The following is a 19,422-nucleotide window of genomic DNA, read 5'->3' as shown; positions in this document are numbered from 1 at the left end:
GTAGTCAGTGCTGTTTCCAGTTTCGTTTTTTTCCCGTTCTTTTTGCTGGGATCTTTGCGGGGTATCTTGAAAACGCTCATTTCGGCCATTTATACAAGAGAAATTAAGCAATTAAAGCCGTCAAGAATATCAAAATGTGTCATTGTTTACAAGACAACAGCAGAAAGGATACCGTCTCAGATTAGAGATAGGTAAAAAAACTTACCGCTGTAGATGTTTTTGCATCAGCAAACATTTTCCATTGTATCGTTTCTTCGCAAAAAAAATACCAGTTGCACCCATTTGGTTCTGTTTGATTTCCTTTGCCATATATTGGTCCTTAGTTGTTGAGGTAATTTTTTGTTGTTGTTGTTTTTTAAAATTTTTTTGTTTTTTGAAGCGCGAGCAGCGCGGCGCGCTCTTTTTCCCGCCAAAACAACTGGTTACCAGGTCATCACGGACACAGCGGCAAAATAAGTGCGCATGCTTGTCACGCGTGAGCAGTCTTACTCTTCACTGGCGAAAAATGTCTGATTGGTTGAAATTCAACCACGTGACGTCGACTTCAGCCCGACATTTCCACTGCAAAGGTACCGTATCTTTCAGACATTTCATTGCGACCTTTAGTTAAAAGAAAATTCTACGAACAAACATTATACTTGACTATCTGTTCTTTTTTACTTCAAAGACAGGCTACAAACTCTGTCTCTACAAAAAAAAAGATGTGGGTTTCAGTGAGTGATTGTTATTCCAATGAGGTCTAACAACAGACCTGAAGTAGCTATGTTATTTCCGTTAATGTAGATGTTGTGGTTGAAATTTTTGTTTGGTTGAGTATAAGTTTATCCTCATTACCATAAATTACCAAACACAAAAAGAAAGGAAAATAAAAATAAACGTGAATAAAAGTTAAATTTGAGCCACAATATAAACATGATCAAAAAATGGTAAGTTACACTGAAATTTGTGACTTGCGTTTTACTTGTGTGTAGTTTCAGAAATGATATGCATGTAAATAACCACAAAGCACATGCACACATGAATGGAAGGAATGTCACGTACACGGTATCATTCCAGACAGAAAGTGTCCATTGATGCTTAACAGCATGAAATGTTATCACTAACAGCGAGCTACAATGTTACCATTCAATATCTTTAATGGTAATGAATTTCCATGGTAACACAGTGTAAAATTTATTACATTTGTTTGTTACACAGATGGTGACAAATAAAAGGCAATTCTCTCTCAAACATGGGAAGTAGAATTTGTTTCTAAATATTGCATTGTTTACTATGGTACCAAAAAGATTAAAACGAAAATAAAAAAGCAAAAAGCATTAAAAGCAAATAATGGGCAGCCACTGACCACTGCTTGTAAATTTCTCCATTTATACCCATTCATATTCAATTTCATGCAAGGGAGCTTACCAAAAAATGCAGTTTCACTTTGTAAATAAGCAAATTAATTGTACAATTTCAATGATAGCTTATTGATTTTGATTATTGACAAAATGCACTGATCAAGTTAAAACTTCAGCATCCCCCCATCCCCAAGCAACCCTCCAGGTATTTGAACTTTGTAAACTTACGGTGATAGGTTAATTGTTCAAATTTGTCCCCCCAGGGGCCAAAAAGCCATTCAAATGCACAACCCGTAAGGCCTCTCATTGAAGACAAATTCTCAGCTTCAATCACTCGCTATTACCTTCAAAAAGAAAGAATTTTGAGGAAAAAAAGTTGGTTGTTATTTCATTTTGTTTATCTTATTCACTCCTCATGGGGCTTTTCAGGGATAATTTGCAACACTGTTTTGGGCACTTTGCCAGACTGCTTAAGCTGCAGCTTAATATAATTGTAATCTGTGGCTTAAACAGTCTGAAGTAATGAGTTAGAAATAACCCTGTACAGTGAATTTGGATTTGTGATAGACACTAGGGGTGGTCACTGACAGAGATTTGTTATGTCCCCAGAAGTTCTTTTATGTCCCACAGAGTCAGATTTAAGTAAAAGTACAATGAGATGTAGCCTATGGTTTTTTGTCCTTATCAGAGAAGACTAGAAAGTCTAACCATTTGCGGATGATAGTGCAAAGGCAGCACTTTCTCCTCAGTTATTTAAAGACCCCGAGTGTTTGTCTGGTCATAAATCAAACCCAGGCCAACTGCTGCACAGTCTGGTACTCAACCAACTTTTCTAATTAGGCTGCAGTATTTCTGTACTCAGAAATTAAGGAAAAATATGTGTAATAATACCAATGTTTTGAAGAAAAAGGTTTACAAATTACTTTAAGTTTGCTTATCTCCATGGATATGCTAGTCTGAGTTTCCCAAAGTCCATTTTCAATTTATTTGGAATTCATAATTTTCTACTATGTAAGCATCACATGAGCATGGAGTGGGGTATATTTGAACAACTGTCTGTAACAATATTCTGCCTTGAACCAAGCCTGAAAATCTAATCCACCTTTTTTGATTTTGCTGTGAAACCAACACTTTCAAGCAAGAACTACAGAAACTTTAAACAGATGATCATTAAAAAATTTATTCAAGAGAAGGCCCCCTTTTCTTCTGCCCGATAACAAAACTCTCAAACTGCAATAACATTTGTTTATTTCATCTTCCTGGTGGCAAGAAATTTTAGATGGCACTAAAAGTGAACAAAAGATGTCCTATATTTGAACACGTCTCTGGTTTCAAGGCCTCTTTCAAAGCTGCCAACCCTAAAGAAAGAATCAATAATTAAGCCAACATTAATAAATGCAAGTAATTCAAGATCCTTTGCATAAATTCTTTCTTTCCATTATTTACGGTGTATTTTGAGTATTTTTAAGTCTGCTGGCACTAGTGTAAATGTAATATCTAAATGTTTTTAAGTTTTACCATTTACTTCATCTTATTTTTCTATCCATTTAAAAATATGAAATTTAAATAAACAACCATGGAGAAAAAAAAAAGATCCCTTGAAAACTAAGACCCCATCAAAAACAATGACGATGTTGTGCAACATGGATGTGGTATAAAAATAAAGAGTGAAAAAATTATTGCTTAGCATTAAGGTAACAAGAAATCCTTATTGGATTTGAATCCATGTGAATAGAGAAATTTTAGATTATTTGCTTTACTCAGTTTCACATGCCATTTAAGTGAGACATTTGTCTTGAAAATAAAAAAAAAATTGAGAAAACATTAACACAAAGGGGGAAAATAAAAATAATACAAATAAAAACTGGATGTTGCGACTGTAGTTGACATCTTATACTGACTAATCGATCATGCAACCACCCCATCAAATTCTCTCAAAACTGTTTTAACTTGAAACTCTTATTTGATATATTTTAACTGTACATCATCTACATGTACAAACAGCATTGTTTTTAGGTTGTCTAATGAATAATCATCCTGACAGAAAAGTTGAAAACTTTACTTATTTGGAAATTATATCTGCTTAATAATACGTAAATTCCAAGCATTAATTTGCATACATGTAGTTTGAAATGAAGACATATTATGCAGGGAATAACCTTTGTTAAAAACTGTAAATGTCACCTCTTTTCTCTGAGCAAAATATTCATGAAAATATTACAAGCCCTTGGGTTGCGACCGCTCAGTGACTTTATATTTACGACTGAATATTACTAGTAAGGAAATCAACCTATTGTACACTCTTCTTGCTTTTCCTTCTTATTACAGTGGTGCACAAGATAAGCAATTCAGTAGACTAGCAATTGTTCAGTTTAATATGGGCATATAACTGTTTATAATATTTAAGCATAACGTAATTAATAATAATTATAATTCAAAAATATTTATACAGGATTGCTGTACCAGTTTTAAGAAGAAAACTGCTATCAATGTAGGTCCTGGGTAAAAATAAAAAATAAAAGGAGATCGCAATATTCTGGGAACATTAAACATTAAAAGGAAGTTTCAAACAGTCATAAATTCTAAGAATTATTAAAAAATTTTGCACCTTTGTAGAGAAAAGCGCTTCTTGCATTCTAAGTTAACTTTTTTTCGAAATACAATGATTGTTATTTCTAGTTTTGTAGTGGTGGATGTCATGGTTTCTCACATTATAATAATTAAAAAGGTATTTGGGAACTCCATTTGAAAAGCATTCATTAAAATAGAGGTTTCCAGCCCAGATTAGTCAAAATTATATAACATATATATCTGATCTGGAAATAGTTAGGAATCGTTGGATGCTTCAAGATCGGCGCCATCATACGATTACAGTCTGTACTGATTTTTTCCCTAAATCGAACCATCGACATTCTACTCATCGCGTAGGCCAAAAATTACTGTTATGGTGCAAAAAATGGGCAACATATTTTATATCACTGCACTTTCCCTGCCACCTGGTACAAGCTAATTCCTGTATCTACATAAAGCCCAAGAGTTGCACTTCTGACTCTATATAACAACTTTTTGTACCAGGTGGCAAGACACTTGCATTATCATAAAATGTGACAAAAACATACCTTTTTCGCAGCTCTTTCCAGCGAGAACATCGTTTTACATCACCGTTTTCTACTCGATCACATGTTGGAATCTCTGAGCCAACCGTTACCGCAACGTAAAATTTTTCAGACAACACGTTCCACTTGAAATCGGCGATAAAACTGCCCCCGATCTCTCACAGAACTGGTAAAAGCAACAGGTACTCGACTCTCCTACGGCAGCCATTTTCCCTTCCTTGCTTGTGAGCAGTTTTCATCAAACAGCCAATAAGATTCACGGAATCGCGTCACGTGATAATTTGCACAGCGCCTGCGCAGACATTTTTCGCCAGTGAAGTCTTACTCGGCAAAATGGTGGCATTTTTAAAATTCCCATTGCTAGTTCTCATTTCACGGAGATATGCCCAAATCAAAATAGATAACTTAAAGGTTGTTGCTTTCAGGAAACGTTCCTTCGAACTTCCTCCATCACATATCTTATTCAAAAAAATATTGTGGTAACAGGTGTGAATTTGGCGATTAAGTTGAAGCTTTCGTAATCAATTCACGCTTGAATCACAAATCTCCGGAGCATGCACTCTCATTTTGCCGCTGTGTCGTCAAAACGTTTACGCACGCACCAGAAACGACCACGTGGCCAAGTTTGTCCTACATTTTTAGTTTCTCAGCAAAATGTTAACATTAGCATCAAAGGCCAAAATATTTTGCACTACTGTCATCTGTGTACTCATTTTCTCAAGAAAACATAAACGCGTATCTCTCGTTTGCCGTTTCCCATAAAAGCGACTCTTAATCTCGGCTTAGCTAGTCTATGATGTTTTGGTGAGTCGTGAAGTTTTTGTAAAATATTATTTATACGAGCAATTAAATTAAGCCGTGGCTTAAGAAAGACGCCCTTATTCTCTCAGCTAAGATATTAGCCATGGCCTTAATGTTATTTTTTCGATGCATTTATGGAGGGTCTCAAAGGAGTTACCCGTCAGCCGTCAATCAGCCTAATATTTAACCGTCAACCGTCAAAGAAAGCAGAAATTGTTAGCCATCAAATGGTTTCGAGGTCCGGTTCAAATATCACATTTTTAGCTGCTCGTCCTGGAATTCTGGCTCCCAATTTCCATGTCCCCAAATACAAGTTCCCAAATTTTAACCGTTAACTGTCGAAATCGGTACAATTTAACTGTCAACCGTCAAAGCTACCCCCTCCCTCCCACACTGAGACCCCCTTTATACAGTAACTTTACGACTCGAGTTGAGCCATAGCTTATTAAACTCCTCTCGTAAGAATGTCCCTTATGTCCAAAAAGAAAGAGTACATTTCTGGCAAGAACAAGGGGTCCATAGAGGGGCTAAATTGTTCTTCCTACTTTGTAGTGAAAATTCTTCGGATCCCCGGGATCTGATCCATCCGATGATCGATCTCATCTAGGCACGGTTTGTATGATCTTATCCCACTTCATACATAGGCTGGTTATCATAAACAACTTTGTTGGTCATGTAGTTAAAATACATCCTCGGAGACCCAGGGGCAGCGAGTCGACAGGAAGGGATTTCCGTGGGCGAAAGTTTACACAGCAACGGTTGTCATTGTTGTGAACCTTCGCCCAGGAAATTTATCCACGGACTGATTCAATCAGGATACAGATATATAACCTGATGTTAAAAACATTCTAAAATTGTAATTGCTATCACCGCGTATCATGTCAATCGCTTACTAATCAAACGCCTGTTTTCCATGAATGCTGTGCTTTTAGTTATTAATATACTAATTTTAAAAAGTCTCTTAAATTCACCCAGAGATCCTGCTTGCCTCACATTTTGAGGGACCCGAGACTAGTCCACAGAAAATCACCGCTATAGCGAAAACTATTATACGAAGATAATTAGTTCGTGGCAATGGACTAACTAGTTTATTTACAGAATCTCGGAAAGTGAATGGAGCGAGGATCGAGCGTGGCCGTCTGGGGATTTGTAAACCATTATGGCCTTTTGAAGGTCGCGCTGAGTTCTGAGTTCTGGGCGATTTCCTGAAGCTACTCGGTGCATGGTGCGCAACTGATATACTCGTGGGGAAACGGAGGTGGGAAGGAAATTACGTGGCTTTAGAGCATGATAGAAAATTAAAGCAAGCTTTAGCCAGCAGCAAACTTTGCAATCCAACTGTTGACATCCGTTTAGCAACTTACCTCTATATTAATCGACCAAATCGAAGCCTTCTCCCTTATTAAATAGACATTGCCATGATCTATTCCTATATTCTCAGGCGGGTTTCAACTTTACAACTCTTGGACTTGCACTTACGCGCGACCATCACTATCACTTCATGCCTCAAACCTTTCAGGTAAATCTTTCAGTACTGTCCGCTAAAGTTCCAAGCAAAGTCTGGTAAACGTCTGGGAAACTTGTGCATGGACTACCTTTTCAGAGACCAACTAGTTTCGTTCCAAATTGAAGTTCTTTCGGTACGTAAATCAGCAAACGAAATGTCCGTTAAGAATTTAAAAACCCGTTTGAGCTGAGGTGTGCATGGGTGAATAAATTTTTGGTACAGTTCATCTATCACGAAAATCATGAATAACCATTGTGTGAGTAAATATCTTTACATTGGAGCGTGTTTCAGTTCAGTATCGATTAGCATAATCTAAAATGCTGAGATTTTTGCCACTTACGAAACAATAAAGCTCAATAGGCACAAGGCGGCCAGGGTTTTTTTTTTTTGCGTTTTGAATTGGATTCAGCACGAATTAAATGAATAGTAGCAGCTAGGACCTGGTCGCCAAAACCTTCAGCAGGTGCTGAAAGCGTTGAGGGTGAACTGGTTCGAAAGTTATGAATAAACAAATAAATATCGACAACTTAAAATATGTGCTTTTCATTAACGATTTTCAGACCTGACACCCAAACTGATGTCCATATAATTCAGGCTAAATACTAAATCAATGCCCATTTTCAACACCCTCCTGTCCATAAATTCCTTGATACCATTTCCAGACCAAAACAGGTTAAAAAAAATTTCCATTGGGAATGTTTGATTTATCAACAGAGTTGATAACTAGTAAGTTGGCCATCGTAAAGAGATTCGAGTGCTGACGTTTAGAGCGTAAGCCCTTCGTCCTGAGCACTAGTCCTTCGCTCTAACGAAGGGACGAATCTCTTTTTCAGGTGGCCAACTTACCTTTAGTCCTCAACTATGTTGATAAACTAAGCATTCGTTTCATTTTATTCCACGCCGACGCAGCACAGCAATTTCTTCATTTCCGTTGGGACCATACGGGTATACCCCTGGAGCATATATAAGGAAGAACCACCCCTGTAGTGCACTCTTTAATATGAACCTTTTTTGTAAGAACGTTGAGGCTGAAATTCACCCAGATGTTCAGAAAATGTTAAGAACGTACCCAACCTGGGACTAAGAGATAATTATACAAGATGCCTATACTGGCATTTACGCGTGATGCTGTGCCTGATTTATTTCCATTGTACGCTTCGCAGATTTTTAAAGCTATCCTCCCTTTGCAAGAAATATTGCGTTACGGTACTCGAGATCATACCGGAAATTTCTTTCTGAAAACGTCATGACAGGGGCAGACACATATCTGACTCACGCGCTATTCAGGGCTATTTACATTTCCTATTATAACATAGCGCGCGTGCATCCTAATCTAATTCCTACTGGCGTCATCATGGTACATTTCTCAACATAAGCACGGCTGTGCGTCCATCCGATGACGTGTGCAAGTCAGATGGGTGAAGCACGCGCGCGCTGTGTTATTAAAAAACTTTTACAGAGAGACAACACCATAAAAATGTATATTTATAAGATCGATCTTGAAGCCTAATGAAACGTTAAGATTAAACCAATATGAGAAACCATTTTCGCCTTTTTTTTTGTACAGAGAATTTTGTAATTAATCGGGAACAAAACCTGTTTTCCAGGAATCATTTACTTTATTTTCACTATGTTATAAAAGAATTGGTTCATGCTTTTAGCTGTGCGTATATCGAGTTATGGATGCACTTGGAAAGTTTGGAGAGCACTCAAGAAGCTAGAGTTGCTCTCGGCTACGCCTCGAGCCACTCTTGCGCTTCTCTCGTGCTCTCCAAACTTCCCGCGTGCATCCATAACTCGATATACGCACGCTAAGCATGAACCAATTCTTAATTACATTATTCGAGATCATACCAAAAATTGCTTTCGGAAAACGTCATGATCCGAGGCAGATTACATATCTGACTCAGAAGACAGAAGACAATATTAGTGTTGCAGACAAAAAGTAAAGACAGACAAAGAGCTTTCCAGAATGAACACGAAAACTTTAAGTAGAACTTGACAATCAAACCTTTAATTTTTTTACAAAGTAGATTTCCAGTAACGTTTAGGCATCAGTTCGACAATTAAAGCCTGCAGTGCAGGTAATGTTTTAAGCTTAAACTTGACTTTTCCGTCCGCTTGCAAAATACAATCTGGCCAGTCAATACTAAATTTCTTCGCCGCGAGCTGTCCATTTTCCATCATTTAAACTGTCGAGTACTTTTTAGCCTTCTCATTTATATCCTTTCGATTTTCCGCTTCAAAAGGGTTAATTTTCTTTCTGTAAACAGCACATATGAATCTACGTTCCACCTAGAGATCACTAGTACTTGACTTCATAACAGTAATTAATAATAATGTTATTAGAATTAGAGGAATGCCTCTGGACAACTCCTCTTTTCTAGATTAGACTCGCACAAATGAAAGATATTGCATTCTGATTGGACCGTTTTTCTTAAAGACAATGACGACAATAAGAGACAAAAATATCCCCTCTAAGAGAAAACTGAATTTCATTCATGTAAGACGCGTTAATAATTGAAAGATACACATTTGCGTTTATATTGACGAATGACGACGGAACACCACCAAATTTTAGACTCGGGCTGCCCTCAGGGCATCCCAGCGCGTAATAAGATAATGGAACGGTTACTCAGCTTACCTCCGATCGCGAGATGGTGGCTGGTTTGTAAATCCGGGGTTGTATTGTAAAGCTGTTCATTTCTGACGAAGTTCGAGGAATAATTTGCAGGTAAGACTTATGGTTTAAACTTACTCCTTTTATTTTTTAAACGACGTGACTTCGAAGTACAACAATTTAACGAGCACAGTGACAGTCACGCGCAGAGTAAAGTTTTCAAAATTTGTGGTGAAGATCGAGATGCTGAATTTATATCGCTCTTCATCTTATCCATCCTCGTATACTTAGCTTCAATGACGGTTGCTTTACTTCAGTGTGGGTTCACAGAATACCTCTGTTTATTTTTTGGCAACAATTTACCTCTTGAAAGCTTTTTCGGGGACAACTTTCCTACATAGCAATTAACTTATAGATGGTATTTGGAATCGGCACGGTTGAATGCAGGCTTCTGGCAAATCTGGCAATGTGAACGTCGACGGATTTGGCTTGACGATATTTTATTCTCGGTTTTCACTGTCAAGTCATTGAAAAAAAAAATCGAAACCATTCTATGAATGAAGTCAAGAAATTGACATGGTATAGAGGATAAATAAATAAGGCATCTGTCCAAGTGTCAGGTCTGTGCGGCATTCCGTACTCGAGTTATTTGACAAAATGTTCCACATAAATTTATAGAGCTTAGTATGGAGACGCCATGTTTGTGTCCCTCTGAGGGGCTTCTCACACAAAGAACGAGGTATAGTCATACAGTCATGTACTTCTACGTGGCTACGCAGCTACGTGGTATTGTGTAGCCACGTAGCCACTCTTTTCAGGATTACTTTTGGAGTGGTGGGGTATTCCCTAGTTAAGCCCCACTTCATTTCAATACAATTACAGTCAAGACTGTAGTTTCCCTTATTGCAGGTGTTGTTTCTTTCCCCTATTTTGCTGAGATCTGAGATGCATCTAATACCTGACATTCACTAAATATTATGTCAATATTATTTGAGAATCCTCAAGCTTTACTCAGTCGGATGATTCAACCACTGAAATGCCTTAACCAGCATTGGCATATACACTAGAGCTTATTGTAGTGGGAGTGACCTATCGAATATAAGTGATACCAGCATCTTTTAGTTACTACAGAACATGTTTGTTTGTTTGTTTGTTTATTTTTATGTTCCGTTTTCTATTGATGGAACTCTAATTACAAGGGAGAGAAAAACGGAAATCTGAAATTGAAAGAAATTATAAACTGAAGGCAGTGAACTTTTTTCTTTTTTTTTTCTCTGATCCTAGATAGGATTAGAAAAGAAGATTCAAAATGTAACATACCTAAATCATCAATACCCGGCGGTATCAATCAATGAAAATCAATATGATCAATAATAGTCAATTGATTGGTATTGGAAATCAATGGAAATTGAAGCCCAAAAGTTGAGTGAGTTTCGATTTTCATTGATAATAATCGATTTTCATTGATTAGTATTGATAGTCATTGATTATTCAAATCTCGGTTTCCTTTTTGTTAAAACACATCACATGAATTGATAAATGATTTTAATAAGTTTATTTGTTCAAATATATATGATAACTAAACGTATCCTTTAAAGTGTATATAGCAGATTTTTTTTTTGTTTGCTTGATCGAATCTTCATGTTGTTCTCGTATGAAAATCGAAAAATAAATTTGCTTTGATTTTTCTTCCCCTCGTTTGAGGCGGACAAATACGTGTAATTTCACTTCCGGTTGTGTACAAAACTGTGCAAGGTGGGAAACTGGGAATAGTGGGCCTGTGATGTCAATACAAGAACGCTGCTTTCGTGGGTTTCAGTGTTTTTGTTGTGCGAAGGAAGAAAACATGGTGCTGCTCTGTGTTGTGTACAGCTGTAGGGACCAGAAAGACGAGAAAAAGGGGATTTACATACACCAAATTCCCTTCTACGGTGATACAAGATTGGAAGCCGTGAAAAGGAGATGAAAATGGATTTCATACGTGAATGGAAGTCGAAAACACTGGACCCCGAGCAAGTATTCGGTGGTGTGCTCGATACATCGCAAAGATTTCACTCGCACGTATTCTTTCAACCAACAGTGCTATAAGGAGCGACTAAAGCGTGATGAAATTGGTGTTTTGCCCGTTCCTCGATTTTATCGACCGAAGGTTGAGCAAGAAAATTCAACTAGAGATCGTCGTTTGCATCACTGTACGGTAAGATTTTTCTCACCTCTCATAGTTGAAATGTGTGTACTTCATCAAAGTTTATAAATGTTCTGCTTTCGATTAACCTTAATTCATGGAAGTTCAGTATGTATAAGAGTACACTGATTTTAATTCTCACATAAGCGTAAGTTTGACTTTATGCGCGTGGTTTATTACACCTTTGTTATTATTGCTACCCTCATATTGTTGTAGTGATTATGTCATTTCTTTTGATAGAGCTTCATTTTTGCATAGTTGCTTTTCTGTTTTCTTTGTGTTTCTGTACAGCTTGTCATTTGCAATGGAACTTTTTATAACATATGTGAAGAAGCAGCCTTCACACAGTCTTTAAAGGATGAGTAGAGATTCATGGGTTCACGTTTAGAATGAAGAATTTGTTGGATTTGAAGATAATGAATGATAATGTGATGTCAATTTCAACTACTGGTTGAGCACAGAACATTGGAACCGTTTTGTTCTTTTAGTAATAAAGACCTAATTCTTTGGTCACTAGAACATCCTTATATATAAATTCATCCTTGCAAATATATATGCTGTTGTTCAAACCTTTGGAATGCCTATTATTGTATTTTCAGTAAAAGCTATCCTTGTTTAGAAACTGGCAAAGAAAATTTCTACCTTAGGAGTCCCAGCGAACTAAGGGAGGGAGGAGGTAGAAACTAGGTAAATCAGTTACTAGGAATTGCAGATGATGCCAAGTTGTTAGACCCTAAAAAGGCCTTAAGGCTGAATCTTGAATTATCATAAAAAGACTGGTTCAGATAAGGGAATGGCATGCTGAAAAAGCAAATAATTGTTTCCAATGTTGTCATCTTGAAATAATCCTTTTTTATTTAAAATATGCTAATAAAAGCATATTTAACAACTATTCCACGAGCGTGCGTTGGATATGAGATGATAGATAGCCAACGAGGCGCGTAGCGCCGAGTTGGCTATAATCATCTCATATCCAACAAGAGCAAGTGGAATAATTGTTTTATTAAAAACAATCGAGAAATATTGCTAGATCTTGTGCAAGAATGACCAAAAGGCAATTTAATGGTCGCCATTTCACGGCCATGGTATAATGGCTCATATACCATGGCCGCTAAGCCAATCAAATCCCTCGAATTGCATTATACAATGATGCAGTTTTTAATAATTAACATTATTTCATGAGCGTGCGTTGGATATTACAACAACAACAACAACAACAGCAACAATTTTATTTTACAGATACAGATTATATAAAGGGCTTGTCCCGCAAATAGCCAGAAAGCTAGTCGAGGCGGGACGAGACAAAAAAATTACAGTAAATTTCAAACATGCTAGAATTTATATTAGAGGATATATAGGCAAGGAGGCGCTCACTCCTCATTGGCTATAATCATCTAATATCCAACAAGCTCAAGTGGAATAATTCTTTTATTAAAAATAATCAAGACATATTGCTAGATCTTATTGATTTTGCTTTGCAAGAACAAACAGAAGACTATTTAATGGTCACTATTTGTTGGGCATGGTTTAATGTCTTATATACCTGCATGGTCGCCAAGCCAGTCAAATACCTGAAATTCCATAATACAAGGATCCTGTTTTAATAAAAAGGTAATTTCAAGTAATGTTGTCTAATGGTCAACAAATTTTAAAATAATATTTTTTCCAGAAGAAAAGCCCTCACACATTAAATAAGCATGTTTTCATTTTTGCCAAATTAATTCTAAAACATTTACTCAGAAAAAAAGGCCTTAAAAGGTCTATCAGGCTAAATCTTGAAATATCATTAAAAGTGTAGTTCAGATAAGGGAATGGAATGTTCCAAAAGCAACTTGTTTTCAATATTGTCATCTTGCATTTTGTCATGTAGCTTTTTAGACAATTTCCTGAATTCTGCCTGGTAAGTGGAGATTCATAGAGAATGAAAGATACCTCTGGTGTGTTCATTGTGTCAAAATATTTAGACAACAAATAACAACTAAGTTGGAAAAAAAGTTATGTTTTGGTGCGAACTATTACATCATCATCACCAGCAGCAGAAACTTAGTTTTGACACAATGAACAGACTCAGAGTATCTTTCATTCTCTATGTACTGAAATTATCAACAATACTTGGTTTAAGGGGGAGATTCCTTATAGATTTTATAGCTTTCTAAATATTCTAGGTTTCTGCAGAGTCTAGCAGGGTTGAAGGTGCAAATTTCATTTGTTTTAGCAAAAAAGTACACATGTAGGGGTATAGAAGGGTAAAATCTGAGACCCGCCGAGACGCCGAGACCTTCATTTAAAATCCGAGACCGAGACTTATCTACTTTTTCTAAATCCGAGCCCGAGACGTCGCAATGCAAAACGTGTTTTTCACTAACACTGCCGAAAAGCATAGTACGGCATAGTACGTGCAGAATTTATCCAAGCTTACATGTTTCACAGAAGCTGCAGAAGCGATTGCGATGTTGAGCCGTTTTTCAAGATTATTGATTGTTGTCAGTTTAGGACGGTTAATTCAGCTTGGTTTGCGAGACTCCAAGATTCAAATTTCAAAATGCGAGATTCGGAGACCCGTTTTAATTTTAACGAGCTCGAGATTCCGAGACTCCAGTTTGAGACGCTCGAGATTCCGAGACTCCAGTTTGAGACGCCGAGATTTTCGAGACCCGCAGAAAATTTGCCGAGACCCATTATTTTTCAAGAACCATTCTATACCCCTACACGTAAGCAAATTGTGCAAGTAAGCAAATGAATATTTAAAATGAACATGCACATATAATAATTATTATTATTATTGTCCTGCAAATCCAGTTTCTGCAATATCTTGTCTGTCTTGGTTCTTTGGGCAGTATACAAGAGTGACAGGCCTGCAGGACTCCTCCCTAGCACATGTTTTAGCCTTTTTATAATTTGGCTCTCACAATTATATCTTTGATTGACCGCCTCTTTTTTGTAACGTATGAGGGGCAGGTCTTTGTAGATTTCTTTGAGCAATGGTTGTTGCAATGCTTGCCAAGCATGCTGTTCATCGGTGGTGCATTACTTTTAAGTTCCCCAACAGCAGCATCTAGATTTAAGAAGCTTTGAACTTTCAGCTCCCAGGTACATTTGGTAAATTTCTTCCATATATTCTGAAAAAGGAGTAAAATCAAACAAACAAAACATTTAAATTTGGTAAATAACCAGAAGTACAGTCTACACATGAATGTTGTGCTCCACAGCACTAATGACACAAATGATGGATCACAACATTAACTCTACAGGGAAAGTTTGACTGCTGAATTGAATTTCAAGCTAAACATTAGAATGGAAAACCATAAGAGGCAAAACAAAAAAAATGGGACCTCAATGGGAGTCGAACCCACAGCAGAAATTGCTGGAGTGAACCCATGAATCTCTACTCATCCTTTAAAGACTGTGTGAAGGCTGCTTCTTCATGTAAGTTATAAAAGTTCTGTTGCAAATGACAAGCTGTACAGAAAGACAAGGCCCAACAGACATGACATAATCACTACAATAATGAGGGTAACAATTATAACAAAGGTGTAATAAATCACGCGCATAAAGTCAAACTTACACTTATGTGAGAATTAAAATGTACTATAATACATACTGAACTTCCATGAGTTAAGGTTAATCGAAAGCAGAGCATTTATAAACTTTGATCAAGTGCACATAATTCAACTATGAGAGGTGAGAAATCTTACCGAACGGCAATGCAAGCGACGATCTCTAGTTGAATATTCTTGCTCAACTTTCAGTCGTTAAAATCGAGAAACAAGCAAAAGACCAATTTCATCACGTTTCAGTCGCTCCTGATAGCACCGTTGGTTGAAAGAATACGTGTGAGTGAAATCTTCTTTGCGATGCATCGGGCTCACCACCGAATACTTTCTCGGGGTCCAGTGTTTTCGACTTCCATTCACGTATGAAATCCATTTTGGTCTCCTTTTCATGGCCTCCGATCTTGTATCACCGTAGAAGGGAATTTGGCGGATATAGATCCCCTTTTTCTCGTCTTTCTTGTCACTACAGCCGTACATAACACAGAGCAGCACAATGTTTTCTTCCTTCGCACAACAAAATCACTGAAACCCACGAAAGCAGCGTTCTTGTATTGATGTCACAGGCCCACTATCCCCAGTTTCCCACCTTGCGCAGTTTTGTACACAACCGGACGTGAAATTACACGTATTTGTCCGTCTCAAACCAAGGGAAGAAAAGTCGATAGTGAATTTATTTTTTCGATTTTCATAGGAGAACAACATGAAGATTCGATCAAGCAAATAAAAAAAAATCTGTCATATACACTTTAAGCTTAGCATCATATTAATATTAATTAATTAACTAAAATGAGTGATGGTCTCAAAACAACAACATTTTATTCCCTTTTCCTATTTTCTCGTCCTCAGTATTAAAGATCCCAAATGCAACAGTCTGGGAACATGTATCATTGTTGAAATCATCATAAAAAGAGAGAATGTTTTTTCATGTCCATTTCTCTTATTATTATATAAAAAGCCCATCTCAACACACAGATTTCGCATTTCTTTTACATTGTTTGATAGTACCAAATTGTTGAACATTGCCTAACTCAATAATGTTGCGGTTCTCACAGCATAAAGCACAATGAGTTTCTTTGTTTCGTGGATCGCGCTCGCCCCATGAACAAATGATCCATGCAAAATAGAGTTACTTGGAGATTTTGTCACTGGTATGAACTCACAGTTGATCATTAATATCTATATAGACACTCAATCAAATTCACAGGGTAGTTACAAGAAAGGAATTTCTCAATTTATTTCCAAAAAGGGATGTAAATAAAGAAGCCACACCTACGTTTACCCCACATTGATATTCTCACGTATCATTTTGTTTATTGTTTTTCTTTGCTTGCTTCTATTTACAGAATAGCAAAATAAAGTTCATTGTATTGTGGAATTCTTAGAAGCCAAACATGATTGCAGTTTATGGAATAAGATCTTTGTTTACAAGCATTCCTTTTGTGCGACTTTATCCTTGTTTGAGTCAAAAGGTTTCATCAGGCACTTTCAATAGGGTCAACAACTTGTACACCTCATCATGGCCATTACTTAGAATCTCTAAAGTAACAAGAAAAGTCAACAGCCTCTACCTCATCAACCGCTCTACTACTTACTACTCTACCGAGCTATCACGTCCGTCTAGAGATGATATTCAGCTCCGCAAGAAAATAGTATCACTGAAGACAGTTGAAGATCAACTAGAACTGTTTAATAGTTTTAAGAATTCAGCAAACGTAGTAAACAGGGTCACCATGCTTTACTACATTGCCAAGATCACTGAAAGAGATGAAACACAAAAGGAAATGTTGAAAATGGGGCAACAAAGGGAAAACAGTCTATACTTGGAATTGTTGGAAAGTATCACAGCAGTCATTTCCAAATGCCAGCCTCGGCAACTTGCCAATGTGTTGTGGGCTTTGGGAAAACTCAAAGAGAAAGAACACAAGCTGATGGAAGTATGTGAAAGGGAGATTCTGTCACATGGTATCTTGGCCTTTAGCAATGCAGAAATCTGCCAGATTGTGAATGGATGTGCAAACCTGAACTTGAGAACATCAGGCATATTTGGAAACGTGCAAGAAGCTATTTTAAATGGCCAGGTAAATATCAAAGATTTTGACAATCGTGGACTGTGTGAAATGTTGTTGTCATTTTCTAAGACAGAAAATGGGTCACTTGAAATGTTTAATGTTGTCTCGAAAGAAATTTTATCGCGCGACTTGTCAAGGGTTGGTATCCGTGATTTGGCCCAATTTGTGAGGCCATTTGCAATGATGAAGTTCCAAGCAGACGAGTTGTTCGACCGAATAGAGGCAGAAATTCTGGAGCGTGAAACAACTGATTTCCACAACTTTGAGACAATTCACATACTGCGGTCATTTGCCAAAGCTGAGAAAGGAAGCAAACGACTTTTCTATGTTTTGGATAACGAACTTGTTGTAAGAGGTGTAAAGAGGTTCAGTAACTTTGAGTTGTTTCAAATTGTTTGGTGTTTTGCTAAGAGACAAGTGAGAAAAGCAAAAGTTTTTGATCTTGTTAAGAAAGAGCTTTTAGACCGTGGTCTTTGTAAGTTAAAAGCTCATGAACTTGTGTTGATCCTCTGGTCGTTTGTTCACACTGAAAGGCATGATGATATTTTAGTTACTGAAATTGATGGTGAGTTGTGTTTGAGAGATATCAAGCAGTTTAGTAATTATAACTTGTGTCAAGTTACCTTGTTTCTTGGAAGGGCAGGTCGGTCAGATAGTAAGCTCTACAACATCATTGAAGCAGAAGTATTTCAGCATGGCCCAAGTGAGTTTACTGCCAAAGAAAAACGTCTGCTCATGCGAGGGTTTCTTGAGGCCAAGAATGGAAGTGAAGACTTCTTCAAACTTTTAATTGGCTCTTTTTCAGCAAATGATTTTAGTAATCTAACTCAAGTTGAAATTTGTGACTTAGCATGGTGTTTATCTAAGGCACCTGTGGAGGCTGAAGCTCTGTTTAATGCTTTGGAATGTGAAATCCTATCTAAGGATCAATCTTATTTTAATGAAAGGCAGCTTGATTATATAAAGATGAATTTTAAAGAGGCTGGCAAAGGAAGCAAAGCTCTCTTTGAATTAAAAGTATAAGGATTATTCTCTATGTTGGTGATGTCAAGAATTACAAACACTTTGTTACATTTTAATGAAATGTTTTTGCTGTGATTATTTTCTTTGCCAATTAAAAAAGTTCATGTGGCAATTATGTTATAGTTCGTTTTGTTTTAGTTTTTGTTTTTTGTTTTAGGTTAGGTATGAATATTAATACGTCGTCATATTGCTTGGGCAAGTGAAAATTTTACGCCTTTGCTGCCATGACATAGCTATAGCTTGCTTAGAGAATGCATGACAGATTTTTATGTAACAACTGGAAATGGTGACCAGTTTGTAGCCTAGTCTCCCTCGCAGCTGTTTTTAGTGTCGTCATGCAATGCTCCTCCCCACAGCGTTGCATGACTACACGAAAAAGAGCTGCGACGCGGACTAAATTTTGTAGCCTTGTGTTGAGTGGGTATAGGAAGAACTGAGTGAGTCATTTTTGTGTCACTTCGATGCAACAGTATAAACAGTGTTAGTCTTTCTGTCAATACACATTTTAATTAAGATGAACCCCATTCTGTTATCATTTTTTGGAGACAGCACAAGTAACACAGTTTTCAATACTGTACTGAGTATTTGCATTTGTATGTTTATTTATTTACATGTATAAACAGATTGTGACTGAAGCAAATGGGAGGTTCGGATTGAAAATATTTAAGTCTGAATTAATCTGACTTCGTCAAGGAAACGAGTGTTTGGTGTTATCAGCTGTGGACGTTTCCTGTGAGCGGTTCCCCTTCGCCAGAGCAACAATTGGTACTGTTGATAATGCAGAACTGATGATACTAAAGCAACCAAAGGAGCCGTTGATATCTAACAATAACAAATCGAAGAGGTCTCTTTATCTTCTAATCTTTTGAAAGGGGTTCAGCTTATGTCAGTTATTAGTTTTGACTAAAGAAATGGCCCGAGGCATGTAGCTTAGTGTGTCAGTGATCACATGCAAGTACAGGGCCCACGTTTTCAATAATTAGTAATATGTAAGGTTATTTGTTTCTGTAAGTGATGGATATGGTTAATTAAAATAGAATAAAATATTTTTTAATCATCCAAACAAAATTGTATTATTATTTCTTTTTCTGGGGGGGGAGGGGGATGCTAAAGCGTCAGCTTTTCCCCCTCCGTGGTCTCTAATGTATACCCTGTCTGTCACTATTCCTGACTGCCTCACAAAAAACCCCACCCCATCAACCATGTG

At 37.1% G+C, this 19,422-nt stretch overlaps 1 protein-coding gene and 2 long non-coding RNA genes across 5 annotated transcripts in view; 1 reads left to right on the top strand and 2 right to left on the bottom strand.

Moving 5' to 3' along the window:
* The window catches only part of LOC146455028 (uncharacterized), a 15,260-nt gene extending 14,899 nt beyond the window's left edge, over nt 1–361 (bottom strand). For all 3 annotated transcript variants that reach the window (XR_014859102.1, XR_014859101.1, XR_014859100.1), the window contains exon 1: nt 206–361. This is a non-coding gene — a long non-coding RNA (uncharacterized LOC146455028). The remainder of the gene's footprint in view (nt 1–205) is intronic.
* Nucleotides 362–2,571: 2,210 nt separating this feature from the next.
* LOC146455027 (uncharacterized) lies at nt 2,572–4,772 on the bottom strand. Its single transcript, XR_014859093.1, has 2 exons — nt 4,460–4,772; nt 2,572–2,698 (listed from the first exon to the last, which is right to left on the bottom strand). It is a non-coding gene; the product is annotated as an uncharacterized LOC146455027 (long non-coding RNA).
* Nucleotides 4,773–9,392: 4,620 nt separating this feature from the next.
* On the top strand, nt 9,393–19,283 carry LOC146455026 (uncharacterized). Its single transcript, XM_085094711.1, has 2 exons — nt 9,393–9,498; nt 16,467–19,283. The coding sequence occupies exon 2, from the start codon at nt 16,515–16,517 to the stop codon at nt 18,213–18,215; it is 1,701 nt and encodes a 566-aa protein (XP_084950837.1). The 5' UTR covers nt 9,393–9,498; nt 16,467–16,514; the 3' UTR covers nt 18,216–19,283.
* The last annotated feature ends 139 nt before the right edge of the window (nt 19,284–19,422 follow it).

This window comes from Pavona decussata, unplaced genomic scaffold (genome assembly GCF_977016875.1).
Source record: "Pavona decussata unplaced genomic scaffold, jaPavDecu1.1 SCAFFOLD_286, whole genome shotgun sequence".
Taxonomy (NCBI): domain Eukaryota; kingdom Metazoa; phylum Cnidaria; class Anthozoa; order Scleractinia; family Agariciidae; genus Pavona; species Pavona decussata.
This window is presented reverse-complemented; position numbering and strand designations above follow the sequence as displayed.